Raw genomic sequence first — 27,981 nt, forward strand, 5'->3', positions numbered from 1 at the left:
ACTAATTGGTGCTCACGGTGGAATATATCTCTTAACATCAATAAATGTAAACTATTAACCTTCACGCACAAGAAATCAGTTTCAGCATCTAACTACACTCCTAATAACTCCCACGTAGCACGCACAACGTCTTACAAGTACCTCGGCGTGCATCTTTCACCCAAACTTTCTTGGACAACTCGCACAGATAACATCACAGCACAGACATCACGCACGCTCGCCTGCCTTAAACGAAACCTTGACGACGCTCATACTTGGACCAAATCACTAGCATATCAAGCATTGGTCCGTCCTCAACTTGAATACGCGTCATCAATATGGTCACCTCCTCAAACCTGAAGAATCAATGCTCTTGAACGTGTAAAAAATCGTGCCGCGCGTTTCATCGCCAAAGACTACAGGCGTCTTTGCAATGTTATTAATATTCAATCTTCTCTGTCCTTATCCTCCTTAGAATCACGCAGAAAGATTGCTCTAATCTTATTTCCTATAGTAACAAACCGTCAGCACGAAACCGCCCTCCCATCCTCCCAGCCGTTACGAACGTCTCGCCTTTTGCGCAACAACCACTTCCTGAAACATATCTTTGGGCACACAAAGGCCTTCATCAGCGTTACCACTAGCAATTGAAATAGGCAATATTCTGCCTGATAATGTTGTCCGCATTCATGACCCTGTTAGGTTTCGTCACGAAGTAACCGCTATTATTGCGTGACCGGTTGCTTTCATTAGTTTTATCGCAATTATGTACACGTTTCTCACTAACTTCTATATTTAGCAATGTCAAGAGATGTATCCTTACATTACTTTTGTAATATTTGACGGTGTTAAATGATGTACCCTTACATTGCATATGTCGCCATTTATTTTGATAGTGTGTATCGCGTTTCGGTAACTATTGTGTAGCGTCACCTTGCTTTATGTACCTTAGCATACTGCTCTTGTACTAGTTATGTCTTCTTTGTAATGCTTCCACTTATGTAGATGTACACTGCATAATCCCCCCTCACACGATACTCCTGCTAGAGCCCGTGACTTTTGTTGAATAAATAAATGAATGAATAAATAAATAAACAATAGTGATTTTTAGCTTGTCCCCAATCGTGAAGACGTTGTCTTTTTAAATTCTTGAATTGTTTTATACTTGGTTACAGCCACAGGAGCTCCTCGTTTCGGTGGTTAAGCTCTGCGCCACAAGGTGGCTGCGCTAAGCAAGCCGCTCATGCTAACGCTGAAGCCCCTTCATCACAGCGGTAGTGACGGTATGGAGGCTCTTTACTTTACGGATCAGCCCACCTGTCAAAACGCCCCGCTCGTCTACGGCCACCGGAATACCCGACAAGCTCGGCGCGGCGACAGAAACCACGCAACGCACGCTGCGGATTAATGGTCAGACGGCTAGCGCAGAAGTTAAAGAAGCTTCGCGTGTTGGCTCCAAGACTACTGGAAGTGGACGACACGACGTCACATCATGACGCAGAGCCAGAGAAGGCGGAACTTAGCCCAGATGACTCGGTAAACGAGTTGAAAAAAATCATGGCTATGGAGGAGGATAACTTGTAGGCGACACTTCAGTTAAATTATGTCGCCAATTTTTTAGTCTAGCTGTTGTACCCAACACGTGCACAAAATTTGTCCAAACCATTTCGCAGACTATATAAGGCTTCTGAAAGCCAAGTATTCCCTGCTCTCTCCTAATATGCACGTTAGAAAGGAAGATAGATATAAGGTAAGGAGTCAGACAAGGAGGCACAAACTCTTCAATGCTATTCACTGCGTGCTTGGACGAAATATGCAAGCTCTTATACTGGGAAGGTATGGAGTAAGGATCGAAGGCAAATACCTCAGCAACCTTCAGTTCGACGATGACATAGTTCTATTCAGCAACACTGCGGACGAGTTACAACAAATGATTGAGGAACTTAACAGGGACAGTGTAAGAGTGGGGTTGAAAATTACTATGCAGAAGACGAAGACAATGATAAATAAATGGGCAAGGGAACAAGAATTCAGGATCGCCAGCCAGCCTCTAGAGTCTGTGAAGGAATACGTTTAGCTAGGTGAACTAATCACTCGGAACCCTGACCATGAGAAGGAAATTAGCAGAAGAATAAAGATGGGTTAGATCGCACAAGACAGACATCGTGAGCTCATGACTGCAAGCTTATCGTTATCATTGAAAACGAAGGTATACAATCAGTGCATTTTACCGGTGCTGACATATGGAGCAGAGACTCGAGCGGAGACTGACAAAGAAACTCGAGAACAAATTAAGGACTGGGCAAAGAGCGCTGAAACGAAGAATGCTAGGCATAACTTTAAGAGACAGAAAGAGGGCGGTTTGGATTAGAGAGTAAACGGTTATAGACGACATTCTAATTGACATGACGAGAAAAAAATGGCGCTGGTTAGGTCGTGTAGTGCGTATACTAGATAGCCGTTGGACCATTATGGCGACAGAATGGGTACCGAGAGAAGGGAAGCGCAGTAGAGGACGACAGAAGACTAGGTCGTGCGACGAAATTATGAAACTTGCGGGTGCTAGTTGGAATTGGCTGGCGCAGGACAGGGGCAATTGTAGATCGCGGGGAGGGGCTTTCGTCCTGCAGTGGACATAATATAGGCTGATGATGATGATCATGTAGTTGAAATATTCAGCATATTTGTCATTCTAAACTAGCTAAGTATACAGTAAAAAGCAGTCCGAATCATGATTCCATCATTTATAGTGTGGCAGAATAAAGAAAAAGAAACGCTGCAATTTGACCTGTTCTGAAGGCTACTAGAATACGTATGTATTGAAGTGATTGGTTTTGCGCTTGGCTTCTATATGCGAGCATCTTTGTTTCAACATTTTGGTGAATGTTGACCTAATAAAGGGTCCTTCTCCAGGTCTGACCAGTTTCAGCTGACAAGCGTAGTGCATGCAATGCGCGCTAACGATTGCGTCTGCTAAGTATTACATTGCTACTCGCCGCGGATGGAGCTGAAATTACAAATCGAATGCCTTTTTGCCCATCCGCTCGCGGGTGCCTTGAAATCAGGTGGCACTATGAACAGCGTCATGTGACTTCGAGAATTATTCTAGGCAACATCGGATATCTATGTGATCGGTTGCTTCAGTAGTCGAATTAACGTTTACAGAAATATTAAAACACAAAAACCGAATGTCTACGTGTTTTTGTTTCCCTTCGCACCGCAGCAAGAGAGATGTAGTTCAGTTTCGTCTGCTTGTTCCAACATTTTGCAGTCGTACGCGGGAACATTGGAACTATGTCATTTTCTACCATGTTCCAGCGCACGATCATGTTCTGTTATTCCCTTGTGTCAGTCTGAGTTTGTGTAGCACTGGCTTATACCGCTAGTCAAATGTTCTCTTGCACAGAGCGCAAAGTCACGCACTGCGCGAAACAAGACAAACGCAACAGCTTGTGCTCGGCACCGTCAGCGAAAGTGCACCCCGCAGCGAAAAAAGCGAGAGGGAAAAAAAATGACGATGGGGTGAACTATGAAGCATGCGCCACGCGACTGTCGATCTCCGGTATGGGAAGACGCAGGGAAGGAGTTTCACTTGCGGAGGCTAGACGGGTCACGTGAAACGAGTGCCTATGTTGGCGATTAAGCTCGTCTCCTGAAATCATAGGTTCGCCACACTGAAATATTTCTATCTCGGCTATTACTGAACCAATTTTAAAAATTCGTGCGCTAGAGGGCTGCCCTAGAGGGCACGTAACAACTTCCAGCGCATGAGCGAAATTTTCTGTGTGTCCTGGTTACGGGCACTCTAAGTGTTCCGGTTCATTGCTGAGTAAGTAAAATAATGATGTTCGTGCTAATAAACAAGCAACCATGCATATGGCCCTCTTATTATAAAGACACAGTTCTAACATGATATTTTGTGGCTTTCTAGATCAACTATCCTCGCGGCTCACATTTACCTTGTGTTGGTAGTTCTGTAGCGCGGCCCTCTTTTTCCAGGAGGTCCGACCCGTGAGCTCTCCCAAATGGTCCATGTCAGCATCGCAGATGAGCACCTCCTCTTCGCCGTAGTCAAACACGAGCAGCCAGTGCTTCTCCCACGAGTTGCCGCACACCGACCGCGACGACGAGGCAAACAGTGAGAGGGCGTCGACAGCGCCATTCATGGAGGCCCCCTGCTGAATTGGCGTACTGCATAGATACACTTCGCACCAGTCGGAATGCAGAAACCCCGACATGACCGTTTCCGGCTCCTTCTTCGTCGTCCCCACCCTACTTCAGTGACCACTCGTTAGCGCAGCTGGCACGTACCTGCAGAAAGATGCAACCCAGAAGCCCCGGATTATTTTATGTGGCCGAAGCGACGGCGAACGTTACACTGAGTTCTAACAACACGTGTGCTGATCAAACAAACCATGCTCAGCTGGCAAAGTGGTGCGGTCTGTTTAGATAAGGTAGCAGCCACGCTACCAAGCTCGATCCAAATAGGTCGCAGAGCTTCGGGCGAAAAGCGGTTCCGAACGAATTGCCACCGACATCAGCAATGATGGTTACGGGAGCAGCGATTGAAACGCGGCTATGTTTGGAGGGAACAAACATTGGGAAAGAAAAAAAAGATATATCTTAAATAAAGCGAGGCGCAGTTAGATTCATTCAGCGAAAATGAAGTTCCTAATCACTTTTTTATACGCGTGACGAGTAAAAAAAGAGAACTCAATTTTATTTTTTCATTATCAATAAATACCTTTGTTCAGCGCCCATCGTGAGATGGGCGCTATCACCTGCAGAGCAATGCAGCTTTTGAAGTGTGCAGAAAGGCGCGCTTGTAAAATTCACCTGCGAGCATACGCCCACCTCACACGGTGTGCTGTTTTGCTTGTCGACGGCTGTCGGAATTATGTGACGTGGGCAGCTTTATCGTTTCTCAACCTATTCAGTCAAAAGTGTTATGACCGCCAGGTAATTGCTTTTTGAGTTGGTTTAGTGCGACTGCGCAGGCCAACGGGCTTGGTGCCCGACGATACAACCAGCACCCTACACCTCAACCTTTCATCGGCCTACAAAGAAAGTGTTTTCTGTTCAGGGGTGCGATTTCAACACCCGTACGGCCGACCTTTTCTTGCATCGCTTTCCACGCTGAAAGCTCGAAAAGCCCATCAAGTCGAATTGCAGATTTAAATATACAGCTGTAATGACAGGCAACCAAAACAATCTTCGCGTCTATTATCAGAAAATGAGGTCACTTCTGTTTTTAACGGATATGGCGTCACAATGTTTCTTTGTTTTTTCCGCCGGAAGTGTGCCCTCCTCATAAGATGGCGCTAAGCCCCATGAACCGCTAGTGTTCCTGTATATGCTCCCGCAGGGAGCAGAGCTGCGTGTAACTTTCCCGGCGCCGCTCGCACCGCTATTCGCCGAACGCTATCACGTGGTACAAAAATGACGTCAAATGATCAACTGCGCCGCTGCAAAGCCAACTTCACGGGCACGGCGCGGCTAATTTCCGTAAGTGCTGTTGAAATTGCAATCAGCGGACCGTCAAGCGTACGTTGCACCGATTAAAAAATTATGGGGTTTTACGTGCCAAAACCACTTTCTGATTATGAGGCACGCAGTAGTGGACCACCTGATTGCACCGATCGGTTCCCGGTTGCAGGTACGGTGTTCGAGGACATTAAATTAATAACTTTAGTGGACTGGTACAAAACACATAATTTTGAGACTTGTATTCCAGTATGACGGTGTGCAGCGCACCAAACTGACAAATCGGACGTAAGCTGGCAAAGCTTCTTGCGCGGGGCCGTGCGGACGGACGATACCGGCCAGCTCCGAAAGGGACGAGGATATGCGAGGTGTGTTCGCCTTGTTTCGAGAGATGAATTCGGCTTGTTTACACTAAAGCAGCATTTATCTCGAGTAACACTCCTGTATACGCTGAAATGCGTACGTCTGGCATGACAGGTTGTCCACTTGTGCAATTTTCGGTGTATATGTGCAGCGCGACACAGACGCGGGACAAATAATGGACGACACGTCTGTGTCGCGCTGCACGTATACGCCAACAACGTTAACTTAGCAACCAGCGCAATTCGCTGTGTATCTTGTACGATTCTTCTAACTATGCGGATCTATAACAGCATGTTCAAAACAGAGGAAATACCAGCAGATACGATTTGCCCGCTGCATTCTGGATTTTCTCTGTTCATTTTGTGACGGCGTTCTCATTTTTCATGTAAGGTCGAATAATGTGCTCGCGTTCATTGTTTTGTACTATGCTAAAGCATCGTGCGCTCCCGCTTATAAGACAGCTGTGATAGCTTCAGCATTTACCGCCCGCAATATGTTGCTTGTTCGATCAGCCGTAGTCGACGTGAGGAATGTGAAATTATTTTTGCACGTTTAATACGTGCTGTGCTATAGTAAATTAACCTGAGAAGTATGAAGAGATAAAGAAAAATCTGTTGTCATATTACAGTCTACAATGTGCGAATAATTACTTTGCAAGTTTGCCATCTTATGTTATTAAAGTGCAATAAACATAACCTGTTGTTACTCCTAATAACGTGTTACCTTTCCAGTGGCTTTGCATTCTGCCCCCAAGGCTCCAAGAACCAGCACTCATCCCCTGCTGCCACTAGCCATTGCTCATCCATACCCTCGTACGAAATAAATTTGATCTAGAAGCCCCTGCATCTTGAATCCGTTTCTTCTCCCAAATTTGCTGCTACGAAGAAGCTGTTAAGTTTGTGGTATGAATCGTAAAAGTAAGCTGTCCATAAAATGTGCGCATGTGAACATTTGAAATGCGTTTAAATATATGTGCCTGTACCGCATATATCGAAAACGTGCAGCAGCTGTGAATGACGGTCACGGTTAACGGTCACTGACATAACTGCAGGCACGATAGTTCTCTTGGCCATGATCCTTATTCGTCTGTTTCGGCAGGCAAAATGTGCACACATAATTAATTGTCCAGCACACATGTGCTCAGTTCCCTTAAACACCCTTTAAATCATTTCTTGCCTTCCGGCCTCCGCGAGAAAACTTCCTATCCATGCTGAAAAAGATTGCACCGTTTTTTGTTGTAAGGTAATGCGCGTTTAGCTGTTTTTCCAGGTGTTTTTTCAGCTGTTTGAGTGACGGGCGCAGTCAGGATTTTATTTCGAGGGATCGACTGGGCTGCTACATGTGCGTTCGTGCGTGTTTGTATATGTGCGTGTATATATGTACATACAAACTAAAAATTCCGGGGGGTTGGCACCCCCCCCCGGCTGCGCCAATTGTTCGAGAATAGCTTGCATTAAAAAGTGCCATCTTGCTCACCGCATGCGAACAGTTTGCGCATGTAGCTCGCGACCACCAGAGAAGAAAGCAAATGGAACACCGCGCTGCTTTTGCCTCCTGAGCGCTCGAGGAGTTGCTTCACTGCAGAGCTGGAGCACAACGGCGGACCTATGCGCAACTCTGGACCCTGCGGGAACGTATACAGGGACACTATGAACCGCTGAAGAACCGCCATATTTTGAACGCATGGGCTTCTATGAAAGCTTCGCTGCCAGGTGTATTTGCCTTGGCGCTACTATCAGCGGCTGTGCTGTCTCGACTTAGTAGTGCTGCTATCACACTACTAAGAGTGTGAGACGTGCCTCGTCTGCTACGCTGCATTGTTATACGGTCGCCCAACGAAGCATTAACATCTGGAGATCGAGAAGCGTCTGGGAAGCGCATGGAGAAACAGCAGTGAACTTACGCACTAAATACTAGGCATGAGAATATGTTTGAGAGAAGTGAGAAAAGCTAACTACGGACGCAGGCTTAGTGCCTGCTTCAATTTACTGTGATAATTTAGAGGCCTCCGAACATGCCTCCAACTACAAAAGAACAATATATCTTAATTTATGGTTGAAAGATTCCTCGAAAATGTGAACTACATTTCTCTTCCGTTTGTAATAATGGTATACATAAATTTAGGTGAATTATCTGATGACTACAATACTGGAGGATCCAACAGCTGTGTTTCATCATTTGCGTGTTGGAACTACATAACTCTACCCTCTACAATCACCAGTGATACAGCTACAGTTCTAGAGGTTTGTGTCACAAAAGATTATTCTGTTCATGCCTAAACTGACTTACTGATTTCTGGCGTCAGTGATCACATTTCAATTATTTCTTTCATCCCTACAGAGCACGACAATACTGCCCGTACTGAACGAACCCTATTGTTAAATATGATTGCCGTGAAAAAAGAAACCTGATGAAACTGTCAAGCAGTTGCACTACCTCGTTTATAATAATAAATTTGCAGAGAATATGTAATCTATAAGACATAAGGGGTATTCAGAATTTATTGAAAAGTTCTTGGAAAGCTATAATAAAGTTTTGCCTCTCATTCAAAGAACATTTAACCGCACGTACTGGAATCCACCGATTAACAAGCAGTTACATGAAGAAATTCACACAGAAACTCCTCTGAGAGTTGTATAAGTACGCGTAAGCATTGTGCCACTTGCTCAACTCCACGCAGCCCGGTGTCATTATCAGTGTAATAACGCTTGATCAGGCCAGTACGAACGACAACGCTGCGGCGACGCGAAGTGGTGCGGACGGCGGTGCAAGGTGCATTGATAACACAAATAAAGTACTGCTGATGGCGGCGCCAGATGGCGCTGTTGACGTTCCGATCATCATAAGCTGTTATCGCTCGTTAGCGCCTTGTCCATCCGTGTCGAACCATTATGAACCGGGATCATGCCACTCCGGCGGCGGCGCTGACCGATCAAACGTACCCTGGCACGGCCGCGCGGACCATATCTTCAAAGCGATCGGGAAGCGGACAGCGAGAGCCGACTGCTGATAGCTTCGCGCGCTGTGTGTTCGCCGCTTCGCGCTGAAGAGAAACGCGCGCGTCCACATCTTGAAAGGGATTCGCGAAAGCGGCCCGGTGCGGCGCGTGCCAAGACCTTCGTGAGCGCTGTGTTCTCGCTGTGTCGTTCACGTTGAAGCAAGAGGCGGCACGAAGGTGAATTCGCTTGCTGCTGCGGACTCTATGTTGAAAGCAATCGCCTCACGGGGCGGACGGACGGACGGACGGACGGACGGATGGACGGTTTTCTCATTGGGTAAGCACAGAAATCCTTACGCATTTCAAAATTCGCACAATGTACCAATTTTTCGTTGACAGTCCAAACCACGGAACCAAGAGCCGACTCTCCTGTCTTGCGAAGCATTTGTTGCAGCCATGTAATGTCCCAATCATAAAACCGCCGCTCCCGGCCTCCGCTTACCTGCAATCTTCCAGATCGCCTTTCAAAGGCATACTCGTCCCTTTCTTTCTTCCCTAGCTAATTATGCCAGATGTACGCGCCGTATGGTCGCCCAACCTAGAAACGACCATGTCGACAGCCGAGAGAGAGAAAGACAGAGAGAAGTGAAGAAGGCGGAGAGGGTAACCATACTGAGTCCAGTTTCCTACCCTACACGTGGAGACGGGAATGGGGAGTTAAAGAGAGAGAGAGGAAACATAAGTATATACTGCATTTTCACATGCAGAAAGTTAGGTGCAGGATGCCTACAGTCGGGCACTCAAGTCCGTTGCCTTCAGGTACTGAAGAAGCGCTCGAACTGCTTCCTGGACTAATGAACTGTGAGGCCAGGCTCCCAAGGTTTTTGCTTCTGTAAATGGCCTGTCATCCATTCCGTTCAAGGCACATTGGAGAGTCTGACGCTGATTATCAAAGCGAGCACAGTGGCACAGAAGATGACTGATCGTCTCTTCATACTTGCAGTTAGTGCACAATGGTGAGTCCGCCATTCCAATACGATAGCTGTAGGAGTTGGTGAATGCTACTCCTACCCACAGCCGACACAGCAGTGTTGCGTCACGTCGTGAAAGGTTTGCTGGTAAATTAAGTTTCAGTGATGGGTCGAGGCTGTATAAGCGACACCTAGGGTTCTGTGGTGTATGCCGGTAACTTAACGTGATGGTACGAGCGAGGCTGCGAAACTCTCTTGCAGTCGTTTCAGCTACGATTATATTAAGTGGCAGGATGGCAAGGTATTGCTTTTGTCACCGCTTGAAGCGCTACATCCTTGCGGTGCGTTTTTCGATTGCGACTGCAACCAGTACAGATGCGACCAGTCTATTTCAAAGAGTGAAAAAGTGTTGTGTGGCGGAAGTTAGCCGTCGCAGTTCGGCCGGCGAAGATAAAGGTAGTAACAGCGCGTCTCTTTAGTGTAGCTGCAGTGGTGTATTAGCTAGTGATGGTGGGGGCCTGCTAGGGTTTAGCTAATTTCAGTAGAAAATGAAATAAAATGCTTTTTGCATTAGTGTCAGTCTCCTACTAAATTAGCGACCATCACTTCAATAAGGTTGTTAGGTCTGCAGAGTTCCGGTGTAAAGCAAATGTTTACTTATGTTCCTGAAAGCCTGAATTGTGTGTACTCGCTTATTTTAGGGCTATGCTGCCACCAGTGGCCGAATCAAGTGGTGCAGTAAACATTAATTGTAGCGGGGCAAGTTAAACTGGTCGCAGCAGTTGTTTGAACTACAGCATGCGGTGAAGCAAGCTAGGACACAGGCCGAAACATGCTATAAATTGAAGTAAAATTTTGATTTGGGCAAGTTGATTCATGGCTATTCAAAAGGCGCAGCGTGACAGAGACGGAGAAGAAGCACAAACCACAACACAAGCGCTGACTAACAACTGGTATTATTTGCTCCGAAACCACCTACTTATGCGCAATAAGGCTTGTCATGTTGCATAGCAGTTAGCACAGATATGGTCACACATGATCAACCAACCATTGGCTGATCATGCGTGGAGCAAATAATACCAGTTGTTAGTCAGCGCTTGTGCTGTGGTTTGTGTTTCTTTGTCTCCATCCCAGTCACGCTGCGCCTTTTAAATAAATTGAATTTAAGGAGCCAAACAAGATACGAACATACACAAACCTAAGGTGAACTCTACATCAGAATATTTCAGCGATACACTGAATGGCCACAAACGTGCTACAGTTTAGAGATCTTTTCATGTCTAACATTCTAAAAAAAAACATATGTAAGAGCAGGAAAGAACGTACCAACGTTCGAAATAGCATTGTTCAAAAGGCGCAACCATGGCAGGGGCGTGCTTTGCAGCAGTAAATTTCCAAGCGTTCAAAGGCAACAAGATATCCAACGAAATACGGCACTTCCAAAGCGCAACTTCCTAGCGCGCACACGCACACAGCGCCACGCGGGAAACAGCGGATACAGAGGCATAATTCTAAAAGAACAAACAAGCGAATTAATCACCAAACAGAAAGCAAACTTTGGCTCGCCACACGCCACGCCGCGCGTGGGCCCGTACGTGGGCCATTGCAGGCGGCGCAGGTTTGGGTGCTGCGCTAGGAAGTTTCCGCGCAATTTACGATTCGAGCCACAAGGCAGCTGGCTCGCTATCAGGCGAGTCGGCGCTCCCGTTTATCGTATTCCGTGGGCGACACCACGTTGTGGTAAATGATTAGAAAACGTGTAGACGTAAACTGCATAAGAAAGTCAAACCTACAAAAACCAATTATTTCATTCCGCGTATTGCGAAGATTCAAAGCGACTGCTGTAAGGTCTGGCCTGAAGTCACTGATGAAACTAAAACAGCAGAGAATAAAAACGTTACTCTAATCAGTGCGCCTAATGGAAACTTGTTTGGTTCTTTCTTTAGTGCGTGCATTTGTGAAGTACAAATTCAGGGAAAACACTACTTGTTATGGATGATAAAATTACTGAATATGTTAAACACAAATAATACACCCTTGGCATATGCCTAGATTTCTGTGACGCATGCAACTATTTACAAAATGATAATCCTTTAGACAACTTCAATTATTATGTCATAAGTGGGGTTGAAATAACTTTCTCACAGAGATGTGTATGTAATTGGGAGAAATATCTACGGGTGAATGATCTCTCTTCCAACCGATTAGCTATATTTACAATGTTCCACGGGAATCCATATTGAGACCACTATCATTCTTAGTGATTATAATGACATTACTCATCTACCAGTTGCTATAGACATGATTGCGTATACTGGCGATATGAACATAATCTTCACAATGTGGTATCTAATAAAATCACTAACCATGGCAAACAATTACTTAAGTAGGTTATAATTCTGGCTGCAACACAACAATATTCTTAAATTTGTGTAAAGTAACATTATTCTCAGGTCCACGAATGCTGTTTATCTTTTTACTTTTAACAATAAATTCTGGAGACGTAAAAGTACGCCAGCTTGCCTCCATTGAGTTTCTTGGAGTTTGATTCGGCGACACCTTTGCTTGAACGTAAACATATCAAAATTAACCTCTGAATTAACACTGAAAAAAAAAACATTGGCTGTCTCTGTAGGGCAGTCATCTGATAGCCATGAGGTTAACGTTGCTGATATATTATGCCCTCGCCTACTCTAAGCTAACCTATTGTGTTTATTATGCGATACCACGACTGTTACTATCAGAAACTTTTAATCATTAGGAATAGGGCTTTATGGTACCTTCATGGCTACCATGACAGGCAGAAAATTTTTTTTACGCCACCGTTATTCAGCAGGTATGGCTTACTTAACTGATCCGGTCTACTATTTTCGTTTGCTGCAACCACAATAAGCTATACACTCTAAACAGCACTGTTTCTAAGAACTCGGATTCGTTTCGCTCACAAATATAAAACTCGTACTTAAACGTAAATAAAAATTGAACTTTCAAGTAATTGAGCTGCTATTAAGGTCTTAACGCATGTTCATTTTGGTGTGCTTTTGAACATGTTTGAAAAAGCAACACAATAATTCATCATCACTACCACCACCACCACCACCACCACCATCATCGTCATCATCATCAGCCTGTTTTATGTCCACTGCAGGACGAAGGCCTCTTCCTGCGATCTCCAATTGCCCCTGTTCTGTGCCAACCGATTCCAACTAGCGCCCGCGAATTTCCTAATTCCATCGCTGCACCTAGTCTTCTGTCGTCCTCGATTGCGTTTTCTTTCTCTTGGTACCCAGTCTGTAACCTAATGGTCCAACGGTTATCTAACCTGCACACTACATGACCTGGCCAGCTCCATTTCTTTTCTCTTGATGTCAAATAGAATATCGTAAACACCCGTTTGCTCTCTGATCCAAACCGCTCTCTCTCTGTCTCTTAACGTTATGCATAGCAATCTTCGTTCCATCGCTCCTTGCGCGGTCCTTAACTTGCTCTCAAGCTTCTTTGTGCGTCTCCAAGTCTCTGCCCCATATGTCAGCATTGGTAAAATGCACTGATTGTACACCTTCCTTTTCAATGATAATGGTAAGCTTCCAGTCAGGAGCTGGCAATGTCTGTCGTATGCGATCCAACCCATTTTTATTCTTCGGTGAATTTTGTTCTCGTGATCAGGGTTCCCTGTGATTAATTGACATAAGTAAACGTACTCCTTCACAGACTCTAGAAGTCGGCTGGCGATCTGAACTCTTGTTCCTTTGCCCGGCTATTTACCATTATCTTTGGCTTTTGCATATTGACACGTGTACTCCTTTATCTTTATCGGGCGACCACTTCTCACCACCTAACAAATGTTATCGCACAGCGCAGGACGCGCCTGCATGTAAAAGAAGTTTCTCGAATGTTATCGATGGTTCCATCCGCTGTCTTTCCCCGCAACTTGTGTAATCTGATTGCATGTCATCATGTCATCGGGAAACCGAACGTTGCTGAGATATTCGCCGTCGATCTTTACTCCTAAGCATTCCCAGTTTAATATCTTGAATACTTCTTCCAAGCAATAATTACTTGACCAAAAATTATGTTTTTCATAGTAAATAATAATGTTCATTGTGCTACCTTATGAACGCTCGCTGGTCCTATGAAACACTTGCAGCACCCTTGCAATTTATATGTTCATATCGTGTTAACCATACAAATTAGTGTTGTGCTCTATTATGCCAAATTTTATGGTGGATCGATGATGGCCGTCAGGCCGTACAGATTTTAGCCCAGATTCCTCTTTCATAACGAAGGAAAATAAAAACTCATTTCTAGCAGCAGTTATTCGCTGCCGAAACCTATTAAAGGATCTACATCTTCCATAAAATATTTGACCAAACTTGAACAAAACCAAGAAAATGACCTTAGGCTTTATTTAAGACGCCAGGTGTTCTTTTTGTGATATCAATAAAATCGTGGGCAGAAATGAGATCGAAATATCATATTCCATCGTTTTTAGCCTAGATATCAAGGACGAGAACAAACCGCGTGATCTTGTACCTGCGCGGTGTTGCCTATAAGCTAACTGCGACCTCAGTTTAAAAACACAAAAAGAAAGCTGCAGCGACTAACTAGCGGTTGATATCGAAGAAAGGCAAGGTGTTTTGGGGCACATAAGTGTGCCATGTCGTTTGTTGTTCCTTGTTCTTCTCTGTTTGTTATTCGAAAGGGAAGAGAGGAACTCACCGGAAGGCATTGTCTTTCTTTAATGTCAACCACTGCTGCGTCACCTTAACCTCGCCTACACTCGTTCACTGTGCTTTAGTACCATCCTACTTTTACATGGAGCCCCTTACTCAACCTTTGCTGTACCTCATTTTCTTTCTTTTAGACTTTTTTAGCACTACTTTCAGGATAAACCCATATCTTTAGACCGCACTTATCTCCCACGATCGCACCATATTTTTCGTTGTTTGAAGCCACACTTCCGTTTCCGGTTTTAGGCTCACTCGGAGAAAGCGCATACGGGTTTATTACCTTAATTAGCTCGAAAAGGTCGAAATTTTTTTCGGCGTCTTTGAGCTCACAATGCTTTATTACCATTGCATGCATTTATTTACGTCGTGTGCCTCCTTTTCTTTCCAAGCATCATCCCGACGCAATTTTTCGTTTTCTTATGAGCATTATAATGAAGGCTCGATATCTTAATCGTTACTCAGCCCACAAAGGTGACATGGAAAGCCCAGCAGTTATGTTTCATTTTATTTTGAATTTCCGTAGTGAATTGGTACAAACAACTAAAACAATGGCCCTATCTTTGAAGTGCTGTTTTGCAATAAAGATTATATAGAAGTTGATCAATATTTAGCTGCTAACTTGTGGTCCCGGTGACCTAAATCTTGAGTGCTGTTGCATATTTCTGCAAACAAAATAAGGGAAACTATGATGTCCGATTTTATTTATATGCACAATCACGTGAAGCCAAAACATAAAAAAGCAAATGACAGCACAAGTGACGGCATTTCTAGTTGCCTTTTTCTAACTGTACTGCAGTAATCATGAACTGAAGTTAAATGAAAAGGGAACAATAAAACAAGTTACCGCCAGTGGGAGCGGAACACATAACCTGCGCATTACGCATTATTCGAAGCCGCTATGCCCATAAATTGCAATGGCTAAAACATCTGTGTGTATGTATATTTATATATATACATGTATACCAAGGATTGTGTGAGCGGTAACAGTCACAGTCGCAGCAGAATTGGTAGAGCAACGCACGCGTATTGCGGAGGTTGTGGGTACGACTGTCACCGGCGGGAAGTTGTGTTAATTTTCGTAATGTCCTTTCCCTTTAGGTTATCATTTTTACACACCAAATAAAATAATTAGGTTAACCAACCGAAACGGGAATAATGTAAAATGTGCACTCTTATACCGGGCTTCGGCTTTCTTTTCCTTCCGTCTGTATTGGACACGGGTTGTGGGAACAGTGATGTTTGCGCATGTGTCTGGAAGTAAAGAGAACACACACACACACACACACACACACACACACACATATATATATATATATATATATATATATATATATATATATATATATATATATATATATATATATATATATATATATATATATACACGCACATAGTCTTGCATTGCACATTCCTACACCTACAGTTTTCTCTTCCCTACTATTGTGTTTCTTGTACTTCCTCCTCGTCGTTTCCTCTTGTACGCGTTTAGTCTGTGTACATGGGAACGGGTGCTGAAGTGTGAAATGTAGTTTAGTGTTATCGTGCGGCGGATACGACGTATGTATACGGGATCAATTACTCCGCCTTGTCTCGTGGTAGGCACGTAGTCGTGCACCGGGGCTGCTAGACTGCCACGTACGCTGCTTTGCACCGAGGCGTATAATGCTGGCGCGGACAATGAGTCGTTATCAAGCCACACCTGGCGGCTCCTGTTAAGCACGCACGCAATGCGCTTAAACTGCGCATTCTCCCAGTACTGGGAAAGGCTTCAATACCGGGTCACTGTCGGCCCGGTATTGCACTGTCTCCGGAATCAGCCCACGTCTTTTTGGTGCCACGGTCAGACGACCAGAATTTTCGGACCTACTCCACCTATAATGCTGCGCATTATAATTCAGCTAACTTCTCCTACGACTTTCTTCGCCTCAATATCTGTTTGCATCATACGGTTGCGCACTTCGTGGCACGGACCTTTTTATAGCAGTGTGTTGTTCACACGAGCGCCAGCCAGTCTTCAGTCGCAACCCTCACGTTCACTGCAAAGGCGCATGTTTACGTTTCTTTGCTTGCAGTCACAATTATAGAGCCACGAAAGAGTGGCCAGAGAGCGCATGATGTTCCTAGAATAGAACAGTGTATTGGACCTATCGAACGGTTTCCTATAAATATTATCATTGTGCGATTTACTGGAGACGTGCTGGCTCTACAATATTTGTGTTCTTGGATGACAGTTAACACCAGTCCGGCTTGACAAATGACTACATTGTACTATTCTCGTCGTACATGCTTGTTGCTTGGTATAGTGTAGAAATTTTGTCTAAGTTCCTCTGTGAGCCTCTAGCTGTCTTGGATCAATTCGATTTGAAAGCTAAATAAGTATGAAGTTTCTGAAGTATTAGCAAAGGGCAGAATTAGTAGCCACTGGCAATATTACATCAGTGCGTTTGTTTTGAAATTGCAGGGAACAATATAGAGCTGCGTAGCAAAGCTTCGAAACCAGCATTCTTGTTTCATGCAATGTGCGAATTTGCCGTAAATAAGCAACAGTGAACGTTTAAAGAAACCCACAATGTCCGCGTCTAAAGGTGTGCTACTTGCTCACAGAAGGCGACGCGCCAAATGTATAGATGTCAGGTCTCAGAGCTTTTCCTGCTGGAAGAATACGTTTGTTTTACACCATTTTTACGAAAGATTTATACCTAGTGCTTCAATCATTGTATTTATTACAGTAACACGTATTTTCAATCGACAACATAACTACACGCTTGCCCAATATAGCACGAAACAATACTACGAATCCCACCCCCAAGCTTTATTCTTAAGTACCGAACACCGTCTTCTGAAGCGCGGCACGAATACATTATACCGATGTTTCCCTAAATGGGAAGGGCAGTAGAATTTATTCGTCACCATCTAAGTAGTAGTGTAAAGACACATTGCAGTTCTACTATCAAATGACTTATTTCAAGCTAAGTATTCATTACTATTCACGCAATATACTTGTAATTATGGTTTCGGCTCTCTGTATAGGTCGGAACATTGAATGATGTCCATTTTCGTAATGAAATGAATGAAGTTGTCCCGTAGGTGTTCATTATTAAAGTCACCATACGTCCTTTATTTCAGTATCTTGAATTTTTAATTGTCAAAAGCAGGGATATATTATGGTGACCAAACTAACTACAAGCCACATTCAGTGGTGGAACGAATGGAAGGATGCTACGAGCATTCGCTTTGATACGGGGCGCTGGGTTGCACCACAAAGCCCTTGTTCTGATTTAACTCATGTTCTGTTAGAAAAAGAGAAAAAAATCCAAAAAGGCAGTGTTGCGTGCGCATCCATGTTTCTGTGCACGGTAGTCATATGCTGCTTTATATTTTCGCAGTCATGAATACACGAATGCGGATCATTCGTGCACGTGAATAACACAGAACGCGGAAACCGTCAAGTGCCCTGCCATCTTGTTTGCCGAACGAAAGGGAACATTTCCTGCGTAAGCTAGGAAGTCAGCAAGCGCACTCGACGGCTTTATGCTTAGCTTCTTTTCGTGTCCAAAACACCGTTCTGGCTATGCGGCTGGCCTCTATGGACTTTCAGTTCCTAAAGTGGACTGAGCAGACGCAAAATAAGGAAGCCCAACGGCCTTAAATGGCAATGTTGTGATTTTATCGTAATCCGACATTGAATTTTTTGGTAAATAGTTACCTATATTTAAGCGCTCCTGCTCATTGCTATCTGCGTAAAATAATATAGCACCCTCATTACTTGAAAAGCAACCACAACTGCACCTCCACATATACAGGTGATTATTAGATATAGTATGGCTCTATATTTTGGCATGAGGTCAAATCCGAAGCAGCACGGTTGCACTGCTTGTTTTTCGAAGGTACGGCTCAAGCCGCATCTCTAAATCTGGCAGCACTTACGCCATGTGAAGGGGCAAACGTTAATACTTTCTGCCACCACAACCTAAGCCGAAAATGGAAATGGTACTGCTCTCATATTCATCGTAATAACTTGCAGCGCCACTAAATACGAAACCATGTGCTGAGCCATGCAAAGTTCCATTCATGAGGCTGAAAATCAGATTATCTTTAAGTGCGACATTATTTGCCTCTATGAAAGCCAAACATGCGCATGACTTTCAGACCGGTATGCAATATCGCAATACTACTTCGTAATACTACATGCATGACCGTTTAAAAGGACATATTCCGCATACTTGTATTCGGTACGTTGGTAAATATGCGAAAAGCTGTCTGTATTCTAGGTACTCTGTTCTTGTTGATCTCAAACTACAAGACCGATAAGCTCGAAAAACAAACCGGTCGGAGACAGCGAAGAGGAGTGTTGAAGTGGCAGTCGTGGCAAACATGCCACTCGACTCACGCGCTCTTGCTTGTACGAAAAGATACGTAAGTGATCTATACTACCACATGAAATAATATGCATACAACTTGTTAAGGGAGTGCCCCTGGCCTCTACAAAGCACCATGGACTCCCTTTTCTAAGAAAGACGTGGAGGAACACGCCTAATCACGCAGATGTAGGTAATGGTCGTAACAGACAGATTTCGAGACGCAACAGCAAATCGCCGTCTTTTTTCACGTAATTTCATCAGCCCACCTTTTATTTTTTGTGATTTGCCTGAAGGAACATTGCCATAGCTAAGGAAAGGACATGTGGTAAACAAAACGGAGAACGATATTTCACGGGCGCTGTCTTCCAGCACCACACGCGAGGAAATTCTGACAAACAGGGCTACATAAATGTTGTTATCAGTCAATTCCCGCGAAAACACTACCATTCACAAAAATGCGCGTTGCGATTGGCTATTTCTCGTCTGTGAATCTAAATATACGTATCGACGCAATAATAATTTCCTGTAGTTGATATCGATGCAGGTGCAACCTGTCCCACATAGCAAAACCTTAAGCTTGCTACTTTTGAGACCGCATGTGTTGCGACGAAAACGTGCGGTAAAAGCTAAATAATTGGGCTTAAGGTCCTCAAGCAACCCACAAAAGTGGCCGACGTTAATCTACAACGCGCATTGAAACCACAGTGCGTGAGCGTTTTTCGCAATGCGGGCGGACCGAATAGACCACTGCGGTGTGGAATCGAACCCACAATTTCATGCTATAGGCAATAAAACGCCGTACAGACTGAGCCACCGTGGCAAGGGGTCTTTGTAATTACAAATTCGGTTCAAAAATTGTTCTATGAAACAATAGCACTCTCTGGCTGTCAGAAATAGGTCACATATTTCTTGCTTTATCATTCATTTTTTTTTACGTGAAAAACGTTTAAGATTGGACACATGGGGCGAGGGGGGTAGGGTCACCTGCTAAGGTTGCCCATAACGACAAAAAGTTATAGCATTATTGTACCTGTTCAACCGTGCTGACCACGTGGCATTCTATGGTATCATTGTGTAGAGGAAAGACGCCATTACTCGACCATTCTTGTGTCGCGTGCACAGATGACGCCGTTGTCGTGGCACGCTTGACGCAGTCGCAGCTAAATTTAGCATCTTGATCGGTGTTCGGTGTACTTCACCATGTTAGTATAATGTATCGAACTCAAACCAACGCTGATCAGGAGTCATGCGGCCTAAAAATATGCAATTTGTTACGGAAAATGCATGCTTGTTTGTCTATGATCTCTCTGCGTTCGACACGTACGGTGAGGAAATGGCGTCAGGAGACTCTGGCAGCAAGTCAAAGAAACATTCAACCCATCTGACCACGGCGGAACGTGTACGGCTCCACCGGGAGCTGAAGTGCAGGTGATCGAGGAAGGCGCAGGATGCCTATGGTGCTAGCGACGCAGGGCAGTCTCGGGTGCTACCAGTACGGGACGGGGGGGGGGGGGGGAGAGGGAAGGCAGGAGGGTCACATTTTTTCCCTAGTGCATAAACATCCTCTGAAAAAGAAACGAACCCACTACGAATAGGGAGTGAGCACGCTTAGAAAATTATATCGTAAGACCGCCTCTAACTGCAACGTAAATTAGGCACGTAACCTTTCTAATGCGTGAACAATAGTAACTTCTGCATTTGGTTACGTCATTTCTCTGCCTTAGAGCGCATGCACCGCCTCCCGCACGCACAAAACCATTCACCCCGCTACGACTGCCACCCTGATACAGCGCAGCTGTTTTCCTTATTTTTTTTGCGAATCGAGGTAGTAGTTCACTGAATCGATTAATCAAGAACACGACGTGTTGTTTCACTAAATTGAACCAAACCTTACAGAAAAGCTGTACATTTTGCTCAAATGAGTGCAGCGGTACATTGTTGGCACTCGACTAGAGTTACTCGGACTTATTTTTGAAGAGTATTAGTTATGTTTATTATTAAATTTCTAAATATTTATATTTGCACATAACTGCCAATAAAGACTTTATAGAGCTCGATCAAAACATTTGCGGAGAGACCATTGCAGTTTGTGAGTGTAAAATAATGGCCCGAACAAAGGAACGAACGAACGAAGGATAGAAGGAGTGAACAAGTGAGTGAGCCAGCCAACCAAAGTTTTCCTTGCCTAACCCGATCACCGACCACCGGCCAACTACAAAGAAAGGCTAAAAAGGCGGAGAAAGCTAGGCGATATAAAATCACTAATGTAGTAGCTTCTGCGATTTTATGTTTAATGTTTCTTTTTCCACGGCTCTGATAAAATCCCGCGATATACTTATGACATGACCTCAATGCGCGCTTGTGATTGGATGGATGCTATGAGCGTCCCCTTCTAAACGGCGAAATCGGTTGCGCCACCATTGTTGTTATTTTGCCTAATGTCCTACCTATACTTTTGAGAAAACACACAAATAAAAAAATTCCCAGCAACAAACTTTCTGAACCATTACTGGGAACTCTGTTTTTGTACGCGACCGTTCTTTGTGCTCTCCCTACTTTCCGCCACCAAACTGCCATCGCCTCTCACTAATCTCTATTGCAAATACGTTAACATTTTCTCTGCTATCCCTGAGCTAAATGGCTTTAAGGAGGCTAGAGCAGCATAACCGGCAGCTGAGTCGATTTCTTCACATTCTAATATGACATGTTGTAGCGTTTCCCTAGCTTTATCGAAGCAAGCATATGCTTCTTCGTCCTTAGCATACCTCTATTTATTACTACTGGTTATAAGGCATCCTGATCTCGCTTCGAAAAGTTAGAAGAGTCCCTTTGAGTTATGATAAATTGTTTCTTCCCTAATTTGATTTTTATCTCTTAGGTAATTACTCATAGCAGGTTTCTCTTGTGTTGGAACCACCCAAGAGACTTGCTCAGCCTCTCTGAGTTTGCGTTTGACGTTTTTGTTGCCATGTTGCGAACCATACCGGTCGCGTACTTGCTGGTAAGCTTCCCAGCTCTTGTCCTGCTCTGTCAATCAACGTTTTTCCTGTACAAATATCTGAAGGCTCTCATAGCCCATTTACTTTCTTCCATATTCCTCAGTCTTCCTTCAAAATGAATTTTACTCTGAGCTTTCCTCCCTTTAAAACCTGCCAAGCCCACATCACCATTCACAGCTTCATTGGTTGCCCTTCCGTGAGGGCTCAATGCGAGTCTTTCCAGTGACCTTTGCTTGCCATGGAGTCCCTAGAGTACTCTCGATTACAAGCAAAGAACCACATTTACAAATGTGAGTCCTGACACCTTACAGCTTTCCACGTGCTACAGAGCACCTCGTAACTATTTTATCGCCCATGACACTCTGTGTTTCATTAAAGCAGCGTTTCTCTTCTTTTTGCTGTTATGGGTTTTTTCCTGTGTTTCCAGATATGTATCGTGTTCGTTTATCCCTACACCAAGGTATTTGTACACTTTTACCTGAGGTACTTCAGGGCCCGGCATTAACACTGTCTGTTCAATGTTATCACTGAATACCATAAAACATGATTTCACCAAATTTTAATCCTAAATTTTCACCTTCTTAAGACAGATATCAGCCACACGTTCCATATCACTTTGCTGGTTAGCAAGCAGCATAAAACAAACCTGGAAGCTGCTGCTGCTCAATAATGGTGCCCATCTGTATGGCAGGTTAAACCCGACATTGCTTCCCTCTAGCGCCCTTTACATCGTCATTATGTACATTATAAACGGCGGTGGGGATGCAGGACATCCCTGTCGCAGTCCCTTTGTGATATCAACTTTCTCCTAGTGTCTCATTCCTTCCCATTAAATGCAAACAGTAATTTCTCAATAAATATCCTTCAAAACCTTTACGCAGTCTTTGCCTATACCTTTGATTTCAAGACTTTCCCATCCCATAAAATGTTGCGCTCTACATTGTGATAGGCTCCGGTAATGTCTAAAAACCCACATGTAATGGTCTTCTTTCTTCTCTGGATATTTCTATACACAAAGTGAGAACAAATAACTGATAATTCAGACGCCTATCTATTATATAACCATTCTGAAGTTCCGATATGCCATTGTGTGCTGCCCATGCTTGCAGTTTTAATTTCTTCGCCTGCATTGCTAACCGGTCTATTGCCGATGCAACTACCAACGCTCTATATGAGGGAATTCTGCTTTCCTCCCCTTTACCTTTATAAATCAAATTCATTCTTCTTTGTCGATTCTCCAATCTTGCAAGCTTCTTTCTGTGCTGCTTCCAACCGAGCGTTCTCACGTGTTGGCCCTAGTTTGTCTAATCCTGTGGCTGTGCGGTTTGGAATTTTCAGCTTTCTTCCAGTTGAAATTTCTAAGCACCGGCTCCTTTCCCATCTGGTTCTCCTTCATGTTCTTTTTGCTCAGAAACCACATCGCCATTGCCTTGAAATTACTCTGCTGTCATATTTCGAATGTCATTTAATACCGCATCCCCTTCCACTTTCTTCCATCTTTGTCTAGGACATTTTGTATTGTTTCCGACTTGCTGCCTAGTAAGTTAACGTGGTTGTAGATATTCCAGGTGTGGCCTTCTTTTCATCACGTATTTTTTAAAACAAATGTTCACTTTCACCTTTTACCTTTGCTTGCACCAGTGTTTGAACCATAGTTTTTTCTCCCCTTTTATATCACATTTTCTGTGTATTTCATCCCTGGTCAACTGTGAATTTTATTTGCACAGTCGACCATGCTCTCGTGATGCTTTCTGTCTTGCATCGACCACTTCCCGTATGTCTCTGTTTCACCAGCTTTTCTATTTCTTTTTTCCTTTCCAACAGATGTGTTGCTTCTCTATCCTTATTTTACTCGTCATTACGGTTAGATATTTCCTATATTCTGGCTTCTTGCTTGGCCATTTGCCAAGATCTTTCTCGACTCTTGTCACTATAATTGTTATTTGTCCAACGTTCAAAGTTAGACTTTCCGTTCTTCCTTCCTTGCTCTCTTTCCCAACTACGTATCGTATTTAAGAAATGATGCCTTTATTGTCGCTCCCTATGATTCTATACCCTTCCTCGTCAATGACCATTTCTCTCAATTTATCATACATTTCTTCTTTCATGCGATAGTAATCAATGCTCGATTGCTTATTTGCGCCTTCTCATGTGATCTATCCTACACATTTAGGTCCCGTATTCACTACAACGACATTATGTAGGTCAAAGAGATGTAGCATTCACTTTCGGTTGTTCTCGGTAGAACTGTCTAGACCCTGCATGGTGGTATTCATGTCACCCAACAGGATAATTTCGGCATCATTCTAATATCAAACTCTAATATCCTCACTTAGGCATTCCAATAAATTTTGATTCTTTTCTGCGATTTTTCCTGTCCATAAATACCACCATGTTTTCTTTCCACTGACTGCGCCTGATGACCAAAGATGCTCTGGACACTTTGAATCCACTCTCTCCCACTTTGATCTCTGATGTATGAGCATTCGGACCCCTCTCTTTCCAATTATGTCGTGTTGCACCTTCCCCAATCAAAATTTTCAAACATTGGTGGCTCTTCTACGTCTCTAAGGTGCCTTTCTGTAACCGCATACACACTTCTCTATTTATGTGCTCCTTAATTACTAACCACTTTTCCTTTCATCCGCCGCCATGCATGTTCATGTAACTTATTGTACGGCGAGCTATTATCTTTCTTTTTGTACACTGAAGCATCAGCGGGAATGACCACGCCGACCAAGCCGCCCGATCTGCAGATGAAAGTGGTCAATGTGGGTTGATTCCGCTTCTCGAAGAGACTCTGCTCCTGGGCTACAATTGACGCCCCGTGAATGTAATTTGCCCCCGAAGGATTTCAACGTTTTCGCCATCTGTCGGCTGCGTACGGTGAATCCGGATGTACGGATGTATCTACCGCTTAGTTTACCACGACGTGAACAGACCACGCTGCACAGTATGTGGCTGGGCGTTGCATTTAAGAACTTACGTGCCTTCCTTATTTGAATCGCCAACAGCCTGGCGTGCGACACATGCAGCATAGATGATACGTTCGCACAGATTATCTGTACCTTCCCACGATATAGTGCCCAGAGACAAGTGATATGCAGAGTGATGGACCAAATGGACATTCCTCCACAATAAAAACTAAAAGCATTAGGTCAGCACCCTCAAAGAACACCTGCGCTGATGGCCTTAATCGTATTGCTATGGTTCCCGTGGTCTAGGGGCCTTCACGATAGATTTCAAGAACTTTCTTGAAAGTTTGCAGGAAAGAACCACGTAAAAAATAACGTCATCGAAAAAAAGCAACTTCATTAGGCGTGCCTAAGCATGCTGTCCAGCTTCTTCAATACATCAAGACGAAAATTCCACAGTCGGCTGGTGGTTCGCCATAATTAACACTGTTGCGCAAAGCGACGAATGGACAGGAATTCGCCAAGAAAAATAACACACTACACACAACACCTGTGCGCTCAGGTGCCCTTTGTTGTTTTTGTCGCTTGAGCCCTTTGCTCAACAGTGCCCTAAGCACTAAGCACTGAGACAAATATTTTAATACCTGCGCATACAAACTAAACTAATTCGCCGATTCCACATCAAGAAATACTCTAACTTAAGTCAACTAGAAAAATCGATGACGATGAGAGGCCTATAACATTTTTAGAGTCTCAAATTAATGGAAATACACGGTATTTCTAAATACTGATCTTATTCCTTCTCGGCATCAAATCAGAAGGATAAGCAATACTGCGAAGAGCTCTCTTGATGAAAAGGGAAGGTGATGAACCGTCACTAACGGACAGTGAATAAATTTCGATTTCGTTTACAAACTGTAATTTCAGATTTTTTAAAAGAAATTTATTAAGTGCCCCAAATCACGTACCAAAATTCGAATATGGCTGCCGGCATAGCATGGAAGCTAAAACTACTTTATTATTTTTCACCGAACACGGCAGTTTACATTTCCCGTGATTGAAAAGTGGCAGGGCCTTCACCAAACAGTGGGGGTGTCTGTTGTAATGCTCTGCAGTCTGAAATGAACTTGAATAACATTCGGTAAGCAGAGGGCTTAATACACCCACAGCTGAGTTACCGCTCCTCTTTACTTTTCAGTGCTGGACATAATTGGCAAAAGGACCTTGCGTACATTAGTGGGGACAGCCTGATTGTAGGGATTTTGCTCGGCGCAATTAATTTTGCATGGTCGTACTACTGAATAGGGTGCGTTGTATTGACTTTTGTGAATCGTAGGTGACCTTATACGGTTATTGAAAGGAGCATAAAAAAGGTTAGATAGTCTTTAATTACATTGAGGTTTAGGCGCCGTTAGGCAGCACTGAATAAGGATATCTATATTGCAGTAAATGGAAGGGGAAATGAAAGCACATTGTCGCAGTAATTACAATAACGATAAACGGCCTGTAAGAGGCGCTTACTGCAAGGTGTAGCCTACAACCGCCAGCTTTCTAGAGTATGTTTGAGCTGTTGGCACGTCCGCGAGAAACACTTTAAACATAGCGCTTCTCAGTAGAACATAACGCACCACATGACCGCGGCTATAGGCTAGTCGCTGTAAACGCTATTAGGAATAAAGGCGGAACGTGATTGCGTGTAAAAGGCCGATTACAAAACTAGGAACGGCGAATTCGCATACGTGGTCTTCTCGATTCTGACTAGCGTCAGAAGTGAAACGTACGTTGTGAATCAAAAGCAAAGCTGCAAGTCAATATGTGGCACACTAATGCGAAAGCGCCGAGCATGGCCTTATTATTGGCATATTTTCCAAAGGTATCGATATGCACGAATGTGAGACCACAGCTGCAAAATATTTGCTAGCCCTTGTTTCCTCCCAGGTTGTGGATAGCGCGTAGAGTGAACGAAGTGAAAAAGAAGGGGCGGACATCCTCGGTAAGTACAACGTAGACAATAATATTTGGAATCATTTAGCGCAACAACTGCAGGAAAATAAAGATTAAGCGCTCTCAATTAGAAAGGACATGTAATTCTGTGATATTTATTTTTTTATAAAGAAGCAAGGGTAATTTTTTCTCCCATAAATATTCAAGTAATCGCTCTAAGGGCAAGTGAAGTGCTAGTAAGTTCAGAAAAAAACGATACTGTCACGCAATATAAACCATGAGGTAAAGTCAAACCTGTGCCACATCGCAAACTTAAACATTCAACATTCTATTGCATCCGCTGGTCAACCAGCACGCCCCGCAGAAGTTGATGATCTGATCAGTGTGTGAAACAATGCCAGTTTCAGAAATTGGGAAATAACAAAAATAAGAAATGTCAATAATTTCAATATTGAGTCGCGGATCCGGAATGCATTTCCAATTAGATAATTTTAAAGGTCAAGTATATCCCCACAATCAAGCAGGTACTAACAAGTAAAGTGAGTCTATAAATGCTCACCTTGCCTTATAGCACTCTGCTTTCTGGGTAATCCAACAACAGGGAGTCACTCGTTGACGTTGCACATTCTCTTCAGCGCGCCTTACTCTCACATACAGGATGTATTTCTGAAGATAGCTAACATTCGTCCAGCTAATAGGGGGCGGAACTGCTTGTCTTGCGCTGCGTACGAACACATTCAAAATCAACGGACCACTAATCCGGACGCATATGGTAAAGTGGCAGAGGTTTAGCACTAGCGGTCTCGCGCTCCGCCGCGTGTTTTGCGACCCCTGCCCGCCTGCTGCTATCTCCTAGCGGCAGGCAACGGCCCGTAGGCAGCTCTGCTCTGTAGACGTTGCATGCAGCGCGCGTGCTGCTCGTAAGCCAGGCGCAGACGTCAAATGACGCGGCCTGCGAGATTCTGTTTTTGTCGCGGCGCGCGCCCGCCAGCTGGCACGCAGCCAACAGGCCAAGCTGACGCGGCTAGGAAGGAGCGGAGGGGACGACCGGCTAGTACGCTTTCAGAAATGGGCTTCCTTCCGAGCGGGCTTCAGATTCCTTCGAATTTGTCTGCTCGCTAGACGCGCACGTGATTTCTTAAAGGACAACCCAAGAGGGTATTTATAAAACGAATAAATTACTTGCCTAAAAACGTGTCATCGCTATCTGATCGCCAATATGTCCCTTTGCTGAGCGAAAAATTGCTGCCGAAGGCCGCCGCTGCTTCTTCTCAACTTGAACCGCCTGCGCCATAAG

General features: G+C 44.1%; 1 protein-coding gene across 3 annotated transcripts in view; it reads right to left on the bottom strand.

The window, feature by feature from the left end:
- Window positions 1–27,637, bottom strand: part of LOC142576556 (uncharacterized) — a 124,096-nt gene extending 96,459 nt beyond the window's left edge. Inside the window, exons 1-2 of one of the 3 annotated variants that reach the window (XM_075686728.1) lie at window positions 27,244–27,637; window positions 3,939–4,290 (exon numbers count right to left, since the gene is read on the bottom strand). In XM_075686728.1, the coding sequence (XP_075542843.1) occupies window positions 3,939–4,217 (279 nt within the window). In that variant the 5' untranslated portion in view covers window positions 4,218–4,290; window positions 27,244–27,637. Of the gene's footprint in view, window positions 1–3,938; window positions 4,291–7,302; window positions 7,451–27,243 lie in introns of those variants that run through there. The other 2 variants (XM_075686726.1, XM_075686727.1) reach the window with 2 other exon arrangements.
- Window positions 27,638–27,981: the final 344 nt, after the last annotated feature.

This window comes from Dermacentor variabilis, chromosome 3 (assembly GCF_050947875.1).
Source record: "Dermacentor variabilis isolate Ectoservices chromosome 3, ASM5094787v1, whole genome shotgun sequence".
Taxonomy (NCBI): domain Eukaryota; kingdom Metazoa; phylum Arthropoda; class Arachnida; order Ixodida; family Ixodidae; genus Dermacentor; species Dermacentor variabilis.